This window comes from Selaginella moellendorffii, unplaced genomic scaffold, assembly GCF_000143415.4.
Source record: "Selaginella moellendorffii unplaced genomic scaffold, v1.0 SELMOscaffold_129, whole genome shotgun sequence".
Lineage (NCBI taxonomy): Eukaryota > Viridiplantae > Streptophyta > Lycopodiopsida > Selaginellales > Selaginellaceae > Selaginella > Selaginella moellendorffii.
The window spans coordinates 227296-240562 of NW_003314390.1; the positions used below are offsets into that span (position 1 = coordinate 227296).

Sequence of the window (13267 nt, forward strand, 5' to 3'; positions counted from 1 at the left end):
TCTTTCGTGGAACTGGATGATCGAACTCAACAATGGATACTGTATGGCAAAGAGCCCATGACCGTATTGGCGAATAACATCAGGGTGGCACTTGGGTTGCAGCCGTGCCAGCGGATTTTCGTGTACCTCTTGATGGATGACCTGCACGCCGTAACTGAAGGCACGCCGTAACTGAAGGCTCATTCGTGCATGGAATGTGGGATTACCTTAGCACCTTCATGTCCACTGACTTTCGACCGGCTCCATATCAAACTTGCCAAATGGTGATACTACCGGTTGCTGCTGCCACTTTGGTGCCATCCTGTGGATGCTTTGGCCTGTCAGACTGGCTGGCCTGCCAGATCAAACTAGAGCCCCTCAGCGAGGTCTCAGCAATAGATGTTCTGAAGGAGGCAATACAGACTAGTCGGCTCACTGAATGCCTGCCAGTCATCCGCAACGTTATACGTGATGTGAGCTACCTGCCCCGGCTCTTGCAGTATATATATGAAGCTTGGAAGCTAAGACCCGAATTGGATAGCGCAGACTTGCGTGATCTTGAGGGTCACTTACGCAGATGTTTGGAGTTGAAGCTGAGCATGTGGACGCACGAGATCCTGGCAATAAGCAATACCGATGCAGTGAGACGAATGGTGAGGTTGTGCTTGACAGGCGACGCCGCAGACATGGGGTTTATGGAGACAAAGGAGTGCACGTATGGCTACGTCACCTGGAAGCGGTGTGGAAGCAGCGGATATACGTTCCATTAGCCAAGCTTGTTGCTGGTGGGGCTTGCCAAGGAACTGAGGGTGCATCGATATCTCACTCTTTCGGATATTAGCGCGTTGACGAGTGATAACTTTGAGCTGCCTCTTTTGGACATGATTCACGCGCGAATGAGGCTTCATGCAGGAAGTGAATGCCTTCTTTCAGATCTCTTCCGCAGGGCATGTGGCTCGAATAAGGCAATGACAGCGAAGATGCAGATCGCATCTAAGATCGTTTTTGGGGACGAAGCTGCACAGTTTTACGTGCTGAACAGGAGTAAAAACGGCTTCGAGCACTCGGGTGATGAAGGCATGGTGCTCCAATGTGGTACTGACTTTCAGCGTCCATTTGGCAACAGTGAACAATCTGTGATTACAAAAACGCACACGAACTCTCTGGGCATTGACATGAGGGTGTTTGCAAGACATGGAGGCACGCTTTTGCGACATGATGGGGCTGATTTTGTTTCTTTTGCAGACAGCGAAATTGAAATATGGGCCCAGGCGAAAGGCAGGACATCCCCTCTAGGCTGGAGCCAAGTAATTGAGTGCATTAAAGTGTGCTTCCAAGAATGTTTCAACCTCGAACCAGGTGTGAAGAAGTTCTGTGTGGTCTTTAGTCTGCACGGTTTCACATTCGAGAAAGTGGATCTCTATACACTTTTCAAGGTAAGCCAGGCTTCATTTCTGTTATGAAACTAACTATTGACCTTCAGGAGGAGGGGATCAGAATGGGAGACACAGCCAAGTTCAGCAAGATGTATGAACACACTCTCCTCGTTGATCAAACTGGCTTGAATGTTTTCATGCCGGATGTCATGCAGCGACACTATAATTATTAAGACTACAAGGAAAACAGAAGGGTTAAGGGAATCTTGTGATTTAGAGTATGGGTTCACATTAACATAAATTCTCATGACCTAACAGTATGAGGTGAGACTCTTTAATATTTTAGAAACTTTTTCAGATGTATCAAATATCATGTTATATTTCTAACATTTAATATCAACATTCGCAAAATGTAAATGAATACCTAAGACTTGATCACGAATATTATATCTTTGGATATCCATATGGCACTAACATTCTTCTTCAATCACCTTTAAAATTCAATTTAATGCCAAAATACTAACAAGAAAAATGACATGAAAATCAATTAATTTTCATATTTTACACATCTTTGATCTCTGAAGGGAAAGTTGTGTTATTTCATCAATCTTTCACAATTGTTAAAGTCTTCTTCAGTGTCAGGGGACTCTTTCTTGAGTTTGTTGAGTCTTAAGTATTAGGAATTTTTCTTAAGTATCAAGAAATTTTTATGATTGTTGAAACTTTTGTGTCTTCATTCCGAATTTAGTTGCTTTAATTTTATAAAAGAATTATGGAATGATGAAGAAGTAAATGTTTTATTGTGTATATCATCCTAAGCAAAGCAAAAGGAGAAACTTTAGGTGATATGAAGTTATGCTTAAGCTTAAGCATTCAAAAAAAAAGACTCAAAACCACTGAGCATAGGATGAGTTTGAAATTAGAGTTTGGCATACATTGCTAAAAAACTCAAATTCAAATTGTTTTGCCATCAATTTTTTAAAAAAATTCTAAAAGAAAAAGGAATGGAGTTTGTTTGATGTGGAAAACACAATTAACTATTCTAGAATTCTTTCCTTTTGAGAAAATTCTCACTTAGATTTTTAAAAGACACATTGTTTAACAGTATGTCACAATTTTTCTAGGCATACATAAGCAGGAAAATTAAGCACTTGTAACTCTTGTCTTTGACTCCAGATTAAAGAGAGCTAAATTCAATATTAAATTAGAGAATTATTTACCTAAATCTTATGAAGCTTTGATAGAGGCAAAATCACAATTAAAACATTGTGATGTTTCAAGACTTTGATCTAAGTTCTTTTAGCTTAGATTACTACTCAGACATAGTTTAAGAGTAGATTTATCCTGAGTTTAAGTCTCTTATGCATATTGTAAGAGCCTATGAGACTCGAACAAGATTCATAAGTCAAAAATTCAGAAATAGTTATTACAAACTACTCTAACCATTTGAATCGCTTTATATATAGTACACCTAAGTGAATTAATTAAAACTCAAAAATTTGTCATACAAGTTTGAGTAAAGTCTTCCACAAATTAACTATCACATATTTAAAAAGCTATCTAATGTTATTCCACAAGTAAATTGATCTAGAATAGGCTATCATATGTTAGACAATTTGACCCTTCTATTGATTCTATAAGGCAATTTCACAAATTGGTCTCCATGCCCCATTCAAAGTAGTCCTTAGTATTAATCCAGTTTATCTAAAATTTGCCAAGAGCAATAAGCTATTTTTTCTAATTTTACAGTTGTAAGGGAAAGGTTAGTTATAAGCCAGAGGGTAAGACCTATTGTGAAGTAGATAAGTTACTCTAGAATTGATTATCAGGTGTCAGAGACTTTGCATTGAATTAATCTTAATTACACTAGACACGGCCAAAAAAGGACAGTCTTTCTGTGCACCTAGGTGGAGAGATTGAGAATTAATGACCCTTCACTATCTTGATAGAAGTTAAATGGGGGAATTGATGTAGACAAAATAAGAATATTTACTAACGATCCACCACACATATCAAAAGATATATTTTGCTTATAGATCTAGATAAAAGTTGGTTGATCCCCACTCTATATGACTAGACAAAAGTATAAAAAAGAAAAAACTAAATTATCTTATATATCTAACTAGGCTAATGAATGATAGATTTAACAAAATATTTAAACAGTTTGATGAATTATCAAATGAAACACTTGACAATATTCTGCTCAAGGTATATAGAAGTCTAACCTTTGGTACCTTTACTATTGTTAAAAAAGGTGTGATAATACAAATAAATTACTTTGTAAGTACATAGAATAAGCAATACTTATATCTGTAGAGTTACTTATACAAAAAGAAAATAGTACTAGGATTCTTTCTAGATAGAGAGATAATCTGCTTATCCGAGCTAGATACAAATTCTAAGTATTATAACATACAAAGGATTTATCAAATTTTGCTTACTATACAATTGCTAAAATTCTATGCAATCTCAGGCAAAAAAGCTATTATGGGAACTTTAATGGTTCACAATAAAGTTTGGATACCCATATGTAAAAATACACTTGCTGATAATTGAGCTAATAGACATTGAATCAATTCTAAATACGGATTGATAGGTAACAAAATTTTATAAAGTAAAAATCTCTTAAGGTGGACCACATTTGAGCAAGACAAATATATTGTGAAAGATAACATTTGTTACTCAAGAAATTTTAGGGACTTTTATATAAGAAATGTTTTATACATTTGGCCTTTAAAGGAAAAACCATCTCCATTTCAAAATTAATTAGGAAGTTAGATTTTTGCTTCTAAAAGTGACTAATAAATCAATTTACAAAAGGAATACATTACATACCAAAACATTATACCATTCACTCCATAAATGAAGCATAATAACTAAGCTTGCCATAGTAGCAATGCCAACAGACCTTGAAATATATAGGCATAAATCAATAATTGATCTTACCTATAAAGTTTTAGAGGGTATAGTCCTTATGCATAAAATTATCATTATTTATACAAAGCTAAATAAAAGTTTGAAAGAAAGTAAACTGAAAACATATTAGGTACACCTCAACAAAGAGGAGACCAAAAATCTCAATATGACTTTGACGGTCATCTAGAATATGTGAATCCATATGCTACTCCTTTTTGGCAGTATCGGCATATAGAAAGTACCTCTACTTTAGCTAAGAGTAGTGGAATACAAAATAATTGGAATGATTTCTCACAAAAAGAAGAAGAGCTAAATTTATAATTTTACCTTTTGATAGTGATTTAGGTTCCCTTACAAACCAAATACCTATTTTGCTTATACTAGTTGCAAAATGAAGTATTTTTTATCAAATTGTATTGAGCACTATAGTAATTATAGGAACGGTAATATGCATTGTTATTACATATCCATCTTTTTCTAGAATCAAAGGAGAGGACCCACAATTATATATTGAACAATATATAAAAGTAATCAAGCTTAATCAAGTAGATGGGTAGGAAAAGAATATTTTTCCTTTTATGTTAAAAAACAAAGCTAAAGATTGCTATTATGACAATGATGTCAAAAAGTTTAGCACATTTGATGAGTAGGCAAAATTTTTCCTTAAAGCTTTCTTCGTAGAAATAAACCCAAAAAAAAATTATGATGAGTTGCAAAAACTTCATTAAGGAAAATTTGAGATAATCGAGGAATATACAATTTGATTCAACAAGTGTTATAAACATTGTAAAGACTTAGTGTTAGACAAAATGCAGTCTATACATATAAAGCCTTAAGATAATTTATCATAAACATGAGATAAAAAGAACTAATACAAATTTCGATTACTTGAAAAAAGCTATGATTGCTTACCAAGATCTCATAAAACATGACATGGTAGATATAGTTAAGTCAAATAAAAAGATGACTCTTATAAACAAGGAAATTAGTCATTTAAAGAGCTTTAAATTGCAATCCAGTGTACCAAATACAAAAATGAAGGCCATAGCAAGGAAAAATGCAAACTTTAATTGATTAAGTGCCAATTTTGTAAAAACGAGGGGCATTCAGGTAAGGAATGTAGAACCTTGTTTAAACAACTAAGAGGCTAACATGCAACCCGAGTTGATAAAACAATATATAGGAAATATATCCACTTGACGATAGAAGTTATTGTAGGAAAAATGATTACAATGATAATTGAAGTGCTAAACATAAATACCCACATGCTAAAAGGCAAGATAACTATTGAAATTATCTACCTATGGATAATTTTTGAGATTATCCACTTAACTATGAGGAAAATAGGCCTAAAGACTATAATTGTCCTAGAAAATATGATCAACTAAAAAGTTATAATAAGCCTAAGAGAATATAAAAGGCTAAAAAAGTATGATCAAGTTAAAACTTCTACTTGCTATTCTAGGTTATATAATCATATTGAATCATCAAACAAAAATTATAAACCTAAGGATACACAACCTATAATTAGGCACGTTGAGATAAAATAGTCAAATACAAAAGAGCTATTTAATGTTTATGTCATACCCAAAACCTAACAAAGAAGAGTTAAATATGAAAGCCAAAATAAAGGGAGTGATGATGAAGTAAAAATCATCCCTAACTCTTAATGGTGCCAAAAGAAAAAAATTAACGCAAAAATCACTTAACAACTCTAAAATTGATTTAAAGAATAGTTATTTTCTCATACTTTTACTGGTTAACATGAATTTACCACTAGTGTAGAAAGAAAACCTTCAGAAACTCTGTGCGTATCCTTCTATTGTGTAAACTAGTTATTCTATGTGAGGCAATTAGTCATTCACCCGTACCATAGTCTCTTAAAAGGAGGGACATACGCATGGAACGATTTAAATTTAGGGGAAAAAAAGTTAAAATAATAAAATAAAAATAAAATATTTTTTTTAAGTAGCCACTAATCAATGGGAATCAAACCCATATCATTTACTTTGATACCACATGTAATGCATCTCTTCTTAACCCAATTGGAAAAAAGGCAATTACTTAATAAAATAACCTTTAATAGCTATTTTATCTTTATTTATCCCTTAAAGTTTCACAGATCCACAATATCCAAATCTCATCCCATAGTCACATACACTACACATTACCTTCTAAGCTAACTTGATCAATCTGTTGGTTTTCCACCCAAACAAAACCATCTATTTCCAGTTTAAAAGAAAACAAAAAATCAACTAAGTGCTCTTAAGTGACTGACTAGCGATCATCTTACCATAATGGTCACTGCCAGTCTGTAGCTCTTTAGACATGCTGCCCACCATTTCCTGTATGGTATACATAGATGGCTCATAGAGATTTTTTACGCTTGCATGGCCTTTCCAGTCCATTGTCACCATCCACGAAGCGTGTAGCAATTAGAGTACACATACAGCTTACAGTGGCTTGGAGAAGAATTGCACACAGTCTGAAGGTCTTCTATCGATGAGTCTGAGTTGGGAAGAAGGTTTTCCATGTCAGCCTGGGTGGTCGACTGGGTCCTAAAGTCTTCATTGTCAGCCTCACACATGATCATAAAGTCCTCTTTTTTGTGAGATGGCAATGCCAGGTCTGGTGCTTGGCTGTAAGCCGGCTCTTGTTCATGGGATCTTGTAAACTGGCCAAGGTTTCGTAGCATCCTGTCCAGTATCGGTGTGAATTGCATCTCTCCATCTTGGAATGCAGTTGAGTAGGCCACATCGTTCATTGCAATGAAGCGTTTCGCCTGACATCTCCACAGCAGCAAACCTTAAGAGACGAAGCAAGGGTTTGTCAAAAACCTCACCGGTCATACGAGGGCATCTGATGCATGATCTCTGTACGTAATCCACCAGTTTTTACTGGGGGTTGACAAGGCCTACATGAAGACTTCACCGGTTGGCCACTTCTTCATTAGGTGAGAACTAGCGCTTTGGTATTGACAAACTTGCAGGTTGGTGCAAGGGTAGTGCCCAAAAGAAGTTATACGATGGCTCAAAACTCTATAGCCGGTCGTCAAGTGAACGCAAGCGAGATATCTTAGGTGCTCGAGATGAGCTCCCGAGCAATAAAATTTACATCCAGTTAATATGAGATCTTGAAAGTCAAAGAGTCGGAACTTCCATTGACTACCATTGACTTTGAATGCCTGGATAGCACATCAGCAAAGGATGATCTTATTGTCTCTTTAAACACAACGCAGTTGGACCTATACTAGCCTGGTGGGGTGTGTGTGTCTATTCCTCCACTTCGGCGACAATCTCCTTGATGAGCTCGGTCTTGTAGTCCTCAAAACTTCCCGGGTAGCGCCTCACGCTGCCGTCCTCCACCACCCAGATCTCGCTCTTCTCCTCCTCCTCGCACACCCTGGAGATGAGCCGAGAGTCATGGCTGACGAGCACCACGCCGCCCGTGAACTCGTCCAAGGCATCCGCCAGCGCGTCGATGCTCTGCATGTCCAGGTGATTCGTCGGCTCGTCCAGCAGTAGAATGTGAGGCCGGGACATCGAGATGGACGTGAAAACCACCCGAGCCTTCTGTCCCCCCGAGAGCTTGACGATTGGAGTGAGATGGTTGCTGCTTGGGAGCCCGAACTTGCCCAGCTTGGCACGCACTGCCTCCTGTTTGCTCGGCCCTTCCTGCTCGGGATGAAGCCTCAGCAGGTACTGGACGGGCGTCTCGTCCATGGTGAGAAGATCCACAAAGTGCTGCGAGTACCTCCCTATTCTCAGCTTCTGGCTCCGCCTCGCCTCGCCCTGTGTCGGCTTCAAATCGCCGGCGAGAAGGTTGAGCAGCGTCGACTTGCCAGCGCCATTCGGTCCCACGATCGCCACCCTGGTTCCCATGTCTATCCCCACGTCCACTTCCTTGAGGCTGAAGTCGTCTCTGTTCGGGTAGCTGAACTGGACGTCGATGAGCTGCATGAGCGGCGGTGTGAGCTCCGTTGGCTCCGGGAAATGGAACTCTACGGTGTAGTCTCTCCACTTGCGCGGCTTCTCGACCACGGCATCGTCCTCCGCTGCTGCCCCGGCCTTCGTTTTACCTCGCGATTTGGCCTCTTTGGCTGCGGCGAACTTGGCTCGGTCCTTCACCTTGTCCATCGCTGCCCTGTTTCCACTGCGCTTGGCTGCTTTCTCCTGCTTCTCAAACGTCTCGAACTTCTTGTTGTTTGCCGTCCTCTTCTGCTCGTACGCCTGCTCGAACGCTTCGAAATTGCCCCTGTAGACGTGGAGCTGCTCGTCATGGAGGTGAATGATATCGGTACAGACGGAGTTGAGAAAGTCTCGGTCGTGAGAAACGACCACCAGCGTCTTCTTCCACCGCATCAGGTACTCTTCTAGCCAGAGCACAGCCCGCAGGTCCAAATGATTCGTAGGCTCGTCCAAAAGAAGCAGCGTCGGCTGGACGAAAAGAGCTCTCGCGAGAGAGATTCGCATTCTCCACCCACCACTGAAAGACTTCGTCGATCGGACTTGCATGTCCTTGTTAAAACCCAGCCCGGCTAGAATTTTCGAGGCGCGAGACTCGGCAGCATCTGATCCAAGACCACGTAGCTTCTCATACACAGTTGTCAGCTGCTCTTGGTTGTTGTCTCCTCCTTCGTCTTCCTCATTGTCATCCTCGAGGGAGAGCTTCTCTAAGCGCTCGGCCTCTTGCCTGAGCTTGACAAGCTCCTGGTCGGCAGCCACCACCGCCTGTATCGCAGGGGTCTCGTCTCCAACAATCTCCTGTTCCACCAGCAATATGTCGATGTTCTTCGGGACTGGAATTTGCCTCCACGCCAGGAGCTTCAAGAGCGTCGACTTTCCCTTGCCGTTTGGACCAACAAGGCCGTATCTCTTGCCGTGCGAGATCTTCACCGACGCATTCTTTAGCAGCTCCTTGCCTCGGGCAGAGACGGAGAAGTTGTCGATCGAGATATCCTTCACGTTGGCATCGGCAGCTTCTTCTCCTTCCAAGACAGCCGTCTTGGTCCCAATCACCACCGAGAACGCGTTCTGGTCGTCCTTGAGAGCTTCTTGCTTGGCAGCCATCGCGGCCATGGCCAAGAGCTGCTCCTTCTTGTCCCGCTTCTTCTGATCCTTGTCCGTGACGGAGAGATTGAGAGCCCGCGCGTGCCTTGGACCGGCATCCTTTTTCACCTCGTCGCCGCTATCGACCTCGTCTTCCTCGTCGTCCGACGGCGGCAAGTCGATCCCAGCTGTGTACGAGCTCGTCGGAGGAGCTGCGGCCTTGGGCTTGCTCTTGCTCGCGGAATTCTTCTCGGAATTCTTCTCGGATTTCTTCTCAATGCTGGCGAGCAGTAGATCGGCAGCAGAGGGACCAGTACCTGATCTCGCAGCGTCCTTGGATTTCGATGCCGGTGCCTTGGTCTTGCCCGCTGCCGCCTCGCCCTTCCTCACCATCGCGTCCCCAAAACCCTAACCCTAGGGTTCTCTTTTGCTTGGAACCTGACCTAAGAAAAAGTACCAAGGGGTAAAGGAAATGATTAGAGTATTGGAGATCCAACCAACGTTACGTTACGTACTTACCTGACCGATACTCTGTCCCAATTCGTACGGGGTTGCGCATGCGTTGGTAGCAGTCAGGCTTGATGTGGATCGATCGATAGAAATGGAGTGTTTGATCGAGCGATAGCCTCCCCATTTCCAGTCTAGAGATAGAGCGATCGATCGATCCATGGGAGTGAGACGGTGTAGTAGGATCTTTTCCCAATTCTTGTGGAGTGGATTATCGGGGAGCGATCCAGCGCCGGCGAGGAAGAAGAACAAGGAGAAATTGAGGAGCAAGAGCGAGGAGGAAGGAGCGATCGCGACGAGGAAGAGGAAGCTCGTGATCAAGAGATGGTGTCGGCGATCACAGCACGCGATGATCAAGAGCTGCCAAGAGGAAATATTTCGAGAAGAAAGATCGATCCAAGGAGGACAGCGAGCTCCGGCCAACTCGGAGGAGGACGAGGATCGTGAAGAGCTTCTTGGCAGGAGAAATCGATGCAGCCTACATTCCTCTCAATACTCGTCGTCGCCGTCCTCCTCATCGACCTTCCGCTGCTTCGAATCGTCGGATCGATCGCCAGCATCGTCATCGTGGAGCAAGAATCTCAACATCTTGGAAGCGTCGATCAAGCCCTGGGACTGCGATGTTGCGAGAAGAAGAAGAAGATCGAGGTCACGGAGAAGAAGAGGAAGAGGAGATTATGTCCAATGCTCCGTGATTCCTGTGTTGTCAAGCAATCCCTACCGGGATTTCAAGGAATCCGTGTCCCAGATGATCACCGGGCAGCGGCAAATCGACCTGGTAGAGCTACTGGAATGCTATCTGGCGCTCAACTCTCCCGGATCCCATCGCGCAATCTTCCAAGCTTTCTCGGAGACTTTTCTCTCCGGATGGAACTAAAGAAAGAGGAGAAATGCCGCCTTTGTTAGGGTTCTTGGAGAAGTTTAGGGCTTTAGCGCAGGAGAGAAGGCGCGCGCCAGTCTCTGCCTCCGCATTGCGATTGCGCAAATCTATGGAGGAGCTCGACAAGGATTCGCCTCTGGCGTGCTTGCGATGCAGCAAGCCCGCGCACTTCCGGTTATTATCGCTGCGATTTCTTCGTGAATGAATGAAATGAATGGTGTTCTTCGTCACAACAGGTGTCCCAAATGCTTAGACCTCAAGCTTCCTTGGGCCAGTGCCTCGTTCTGGTATGGAATTCCTCCTCCATCTCCCTTGCTAACAAATGCTCCCAGCTCGCAGGATTGCTTTAGAGCTGCGTGGAGCACACACAAGGCGATTCACGCAGGCGTGCTGCCTGAGAAATCTGGGAGCGATCAACAAGTAGTGGAAGCTATGAAGCAAGGATGGCAATACTGCCTACGTAAAGGATCAGCGCGTGCTTCCGAGATTCCTTTCTTCGATTGGACTGGGTAAGCTATAGGTCGAAAGCCGTCTCTCCAACTTACAAGTTCTTCTGGCTTCCAGAGCTTTGAGACCATATCCTATTTCTCCAAGGCGTCTTGTACCAAACCATATTCGTCGACCCGATTGGTCACTTGATGTAAGTGCTGCTGTGTTCTTTCGTTTTCTAACAATTGTCTTTCTCTAGGGGGTTCCAAAAGAGGAACCGGCGAGCAAATGGCAAAATAGTGTGGAGGTAAGGCTTTTTTTTTTTCCCTCTGCAAGCTGGTGATTTTGCGCTTCCACAGATAAAATCTCAAGAACAAATCCAGAGAATGCGAGAGACTTGCAAGGTGCAGTTTTGTTTTTGTGTTTCTACTCGAAAAACAAAACCGTTTTGACTTCTCACTGCAGGTCGCCAGAGAAGTGCTAGACGCTGCTGCAAGAGCAATCAAGCCCGGTGTTACGACCGATGACATCGACAGAGTTGTCCATGACGCGACTATAGCAGCTGGTATGTCAATGTGTTTCACGGCTGAAGAACATTCAATCTTTTTCCCCCGTTTTTGGTTGCTTTTCTATGTAGGCGGATATCCATCTCCTTTGAATTATCACTTCTTTCCAAAGTCTTGCTGCACGTCAGTATATGTTTCATCTGTTCGGTAGATCACAGCTGACAATTTGTTTGTTTCTTTTGTTATGCAGATCAGTGAATGAAGTTATCTGCCATGGAATTCCAGACGCAAGGTAGCTAACTACACCGCGAGATCTTGCCTGTGTGCTGATGCTTTTATCATCGCAGGCGCTTGGAAGAGGGCGACATCGTTAATGTCGATGTCAGCGTTTACTTGAACGGCTGCCACGGTGAGGACTATTCGCTCCTTCGATCGGTTTAAGCTTATTCTCGTCTTGGTTTGCTGTAGGTGATCTTAACGAGACATTTTTCGTTGGACAAGTCGATGAAGCATCGGTCCATCTGGTCAAAAGCACTTACGAGTGTCTTGAGAAGGCCATTGCCATAGGTGATCAAAACTAATCATTCTCTATTTGAGCTAAACTCGTATTCTTCAGTAAAACCTGGAGTGAGGTACCGCGAGGTGGGAGACGTGATCAGCCGCCACGCTGCAATGACAGGCCTGTCGGTGGTGGGGTATTTTTATATGCTTCGCGTTAAACGCTTCTCGAGAGAGACTAATATGCCAACCACAGGTAAAATCTTATTGTGGACACGGCATAGGCGAGCTCTTCCACTGCGCACCCAACATACCGCACTACGGACGTATCCTTGAGAGTCCCTCGTGAATTCTTTAAAAAAAACTTTCCTTCTCATCCGTCTAGAGCAGACAACAAGGCAGTCGGGACGATGAAAGCGGGTCAGATATTTACAATTGAGCCGATGATCAACAGAGGTACGTAAGTTCGCTTACTCTCAGCTTAGGACCTTAGGTGATCGCAGAAGAAAACAAAAGAGAAAATAAAACTCTGGTGCCACTGCTATGCTGCTGCTAAAACTCCGCTGCTCGCAGGGATTTGGCGTGATAGAATGTGGCCTGATGGCTGGACTGCTGCAACAGCTGACGGCAAACGCAGCGCGCAATTCGAGCACACACTGCTGGTGAGTGTGAGCTTAAAGTTTAATCTTTTTCTTCCTCGACTTCTTCCAGCTAGAACAGTGTTCTAACGTGTGTGGAGCTCTTTTCTTTTCTTTGTTCTTTGTTTTCGCTTGCCTTGTGCCTATAAGGTAACGGAGAATGGTGTGGAGGTGTTAACAGCGCGTCTGCCAAGCTCGCCTAGTGTGTTCCCATGGCTGCTGGGCGGGGGCGGCGGCTCCACACAATAAGACGTAACTTCTATATAGGAGAAGGGGCTCGCTCACTGCTTGACTGGTGCGATTTGTCCCCACGTGGACGGCGGCGACGCGGCCCGCGTGTCGGGATATTCTCTCCCCCTGCCGGCGAATATGCCGCTTAACCAAACCCGGGTGGGTTAAGCTGTGATTTAAGTTATAGTAGGGCGGCCCTTTTATGTTGTCGTCTCCCATCTTGCGGTTTCTTCACAGTGCGTGCCGCTTGCGATCATCC

The 13267-nt window shown here is 42.9% G+C and overlaps 3 protein-coding genes across 4 annotated transcripts; 2 read left to right on the top strand and 1 right to left on the bottom strand.

The window, feature by feature from the left end:
• Positions 1-456: 456 nt before the first annotated feature.
• On the top strand, positions 457-1595 carry LOC9650691. The gene is made up of 2 exons (XM_024665868.1): positions 457-1415; positions 1463-1595. The coding sequence occupies exons 1-2, from the start codon at positions 861-863 to the stop codon at positions 1586-1588; spliced, it is 681 nt and encodes a 226-aa protein (XP_024521636.1). The 5' UTR covers positions 457-860; the 3' UTR covers positions 1589-1595.
• Positions 1596-7460: 5865 nt separating this feature from the next.
• LOC9650692 (ABC transporter F family member 4) lies at positions 7461-9932 on the bottom strand. Its single transcript, XM_002992116.2, has 2 exons — positions 9844-9932; positions 7461-9762 (listed from the first exon to the last, which is right to left on the bottom strand). The coding sequence occupies exon 2, from the start codon at positions 9710-9712 to the stop codon at positions 7544-7546; it is 2169 nt and encodes a 722-aa protein (XP_002992162.2). The 5' UTR covers positions 9713-9762; positions 9844-9932; the 3' UTR covers positions 7461-7543.
• A 720-nt stretch (positions 9933-10652) lies between these two features.
• Positions 10653-13183, top strand: LOC9650919 (methionine aminopeptidase 1A). Of its 2 annotated transcripts, none has more exons than XM_002992077.2 (16): positions 10653-10880; positions 10943-10993; positions 11039-11215; positions 11271-11346; positions 11395-11442; positions 11495-11539; positions 11601-11700; positions 11773-11824; positions 11892-11933; positions 11989-12050; positions 12110-12208; positions 12258-12331; positions 12396-12465; positions 12530-12595; positions 12713-12801; positions 12928-13183. In XM_002992077.2, the coding sequence occupies exons 1-16, from the start codon at positions 10717-10719 to the stop codon at positions 13024-13026; spliced, it is 1314 nt and encodes a 437-aa protein (XP_002992123.2). In that variant the 5' UTR covers positions 10653-10716; the 3' UTR covers positions 13027-13183. The 2 variants fall into 2 exon arrangements, with proteins under 2 accessions (XP_002992123.2, XP_024521580.1); XM_024665812.1 differs by having other exon boundaries at positions 10747-10880; positions 11046-11215.
• Positions 13184-13267: the final 84 nt, after the last annotated feature.

Bases quoted from the DNA above. Each gene is read 5' to 3' on its own strand.
- LOC9650691 (XM_024665868.1), top strand. From the start codon at position 861: ATGATTCACGCGCGAATGAGGCTTCATGCAGGAAGTGAATGCCTTCTT. The intron at 1,416-1,462 runs GTAAGCCAGGCT...ATTGACCTTCAG, and splicing joins ATCTCTATACACTTTTCAAG to GAGGAGGGGATCAGAATGGG.
- LOC9650692 (XM_002992116.2), bottom strand. From the start codon at position 9,712: ATGGTGAGGAAGGGCGAGGCGGCAGCGGGCAAGACCAAGGCACCGGCA.
- LOC9650919 (XM_002992077.2), top strand. From the start codon at position 10,717: ATGCCGCCTTTGTTAGGGTTCTTGGAGAAGTTTAGGGCTTTAGCGCAG. The intron at 12,051-12,109 runs GTGAGGACTATT...GGTTTGCTGTAG, and splicing joins TTACTTGAACGGCTGCCACG to GTGATCTTAACGAGACATTT. The intron at 12,466-12,529 runs GTATCCTTGAGA...CGTCTAGAGCAG, and splicing joins CAACATACCGCACTACGGAC to ACAACAAGGCAGTCGGGACG.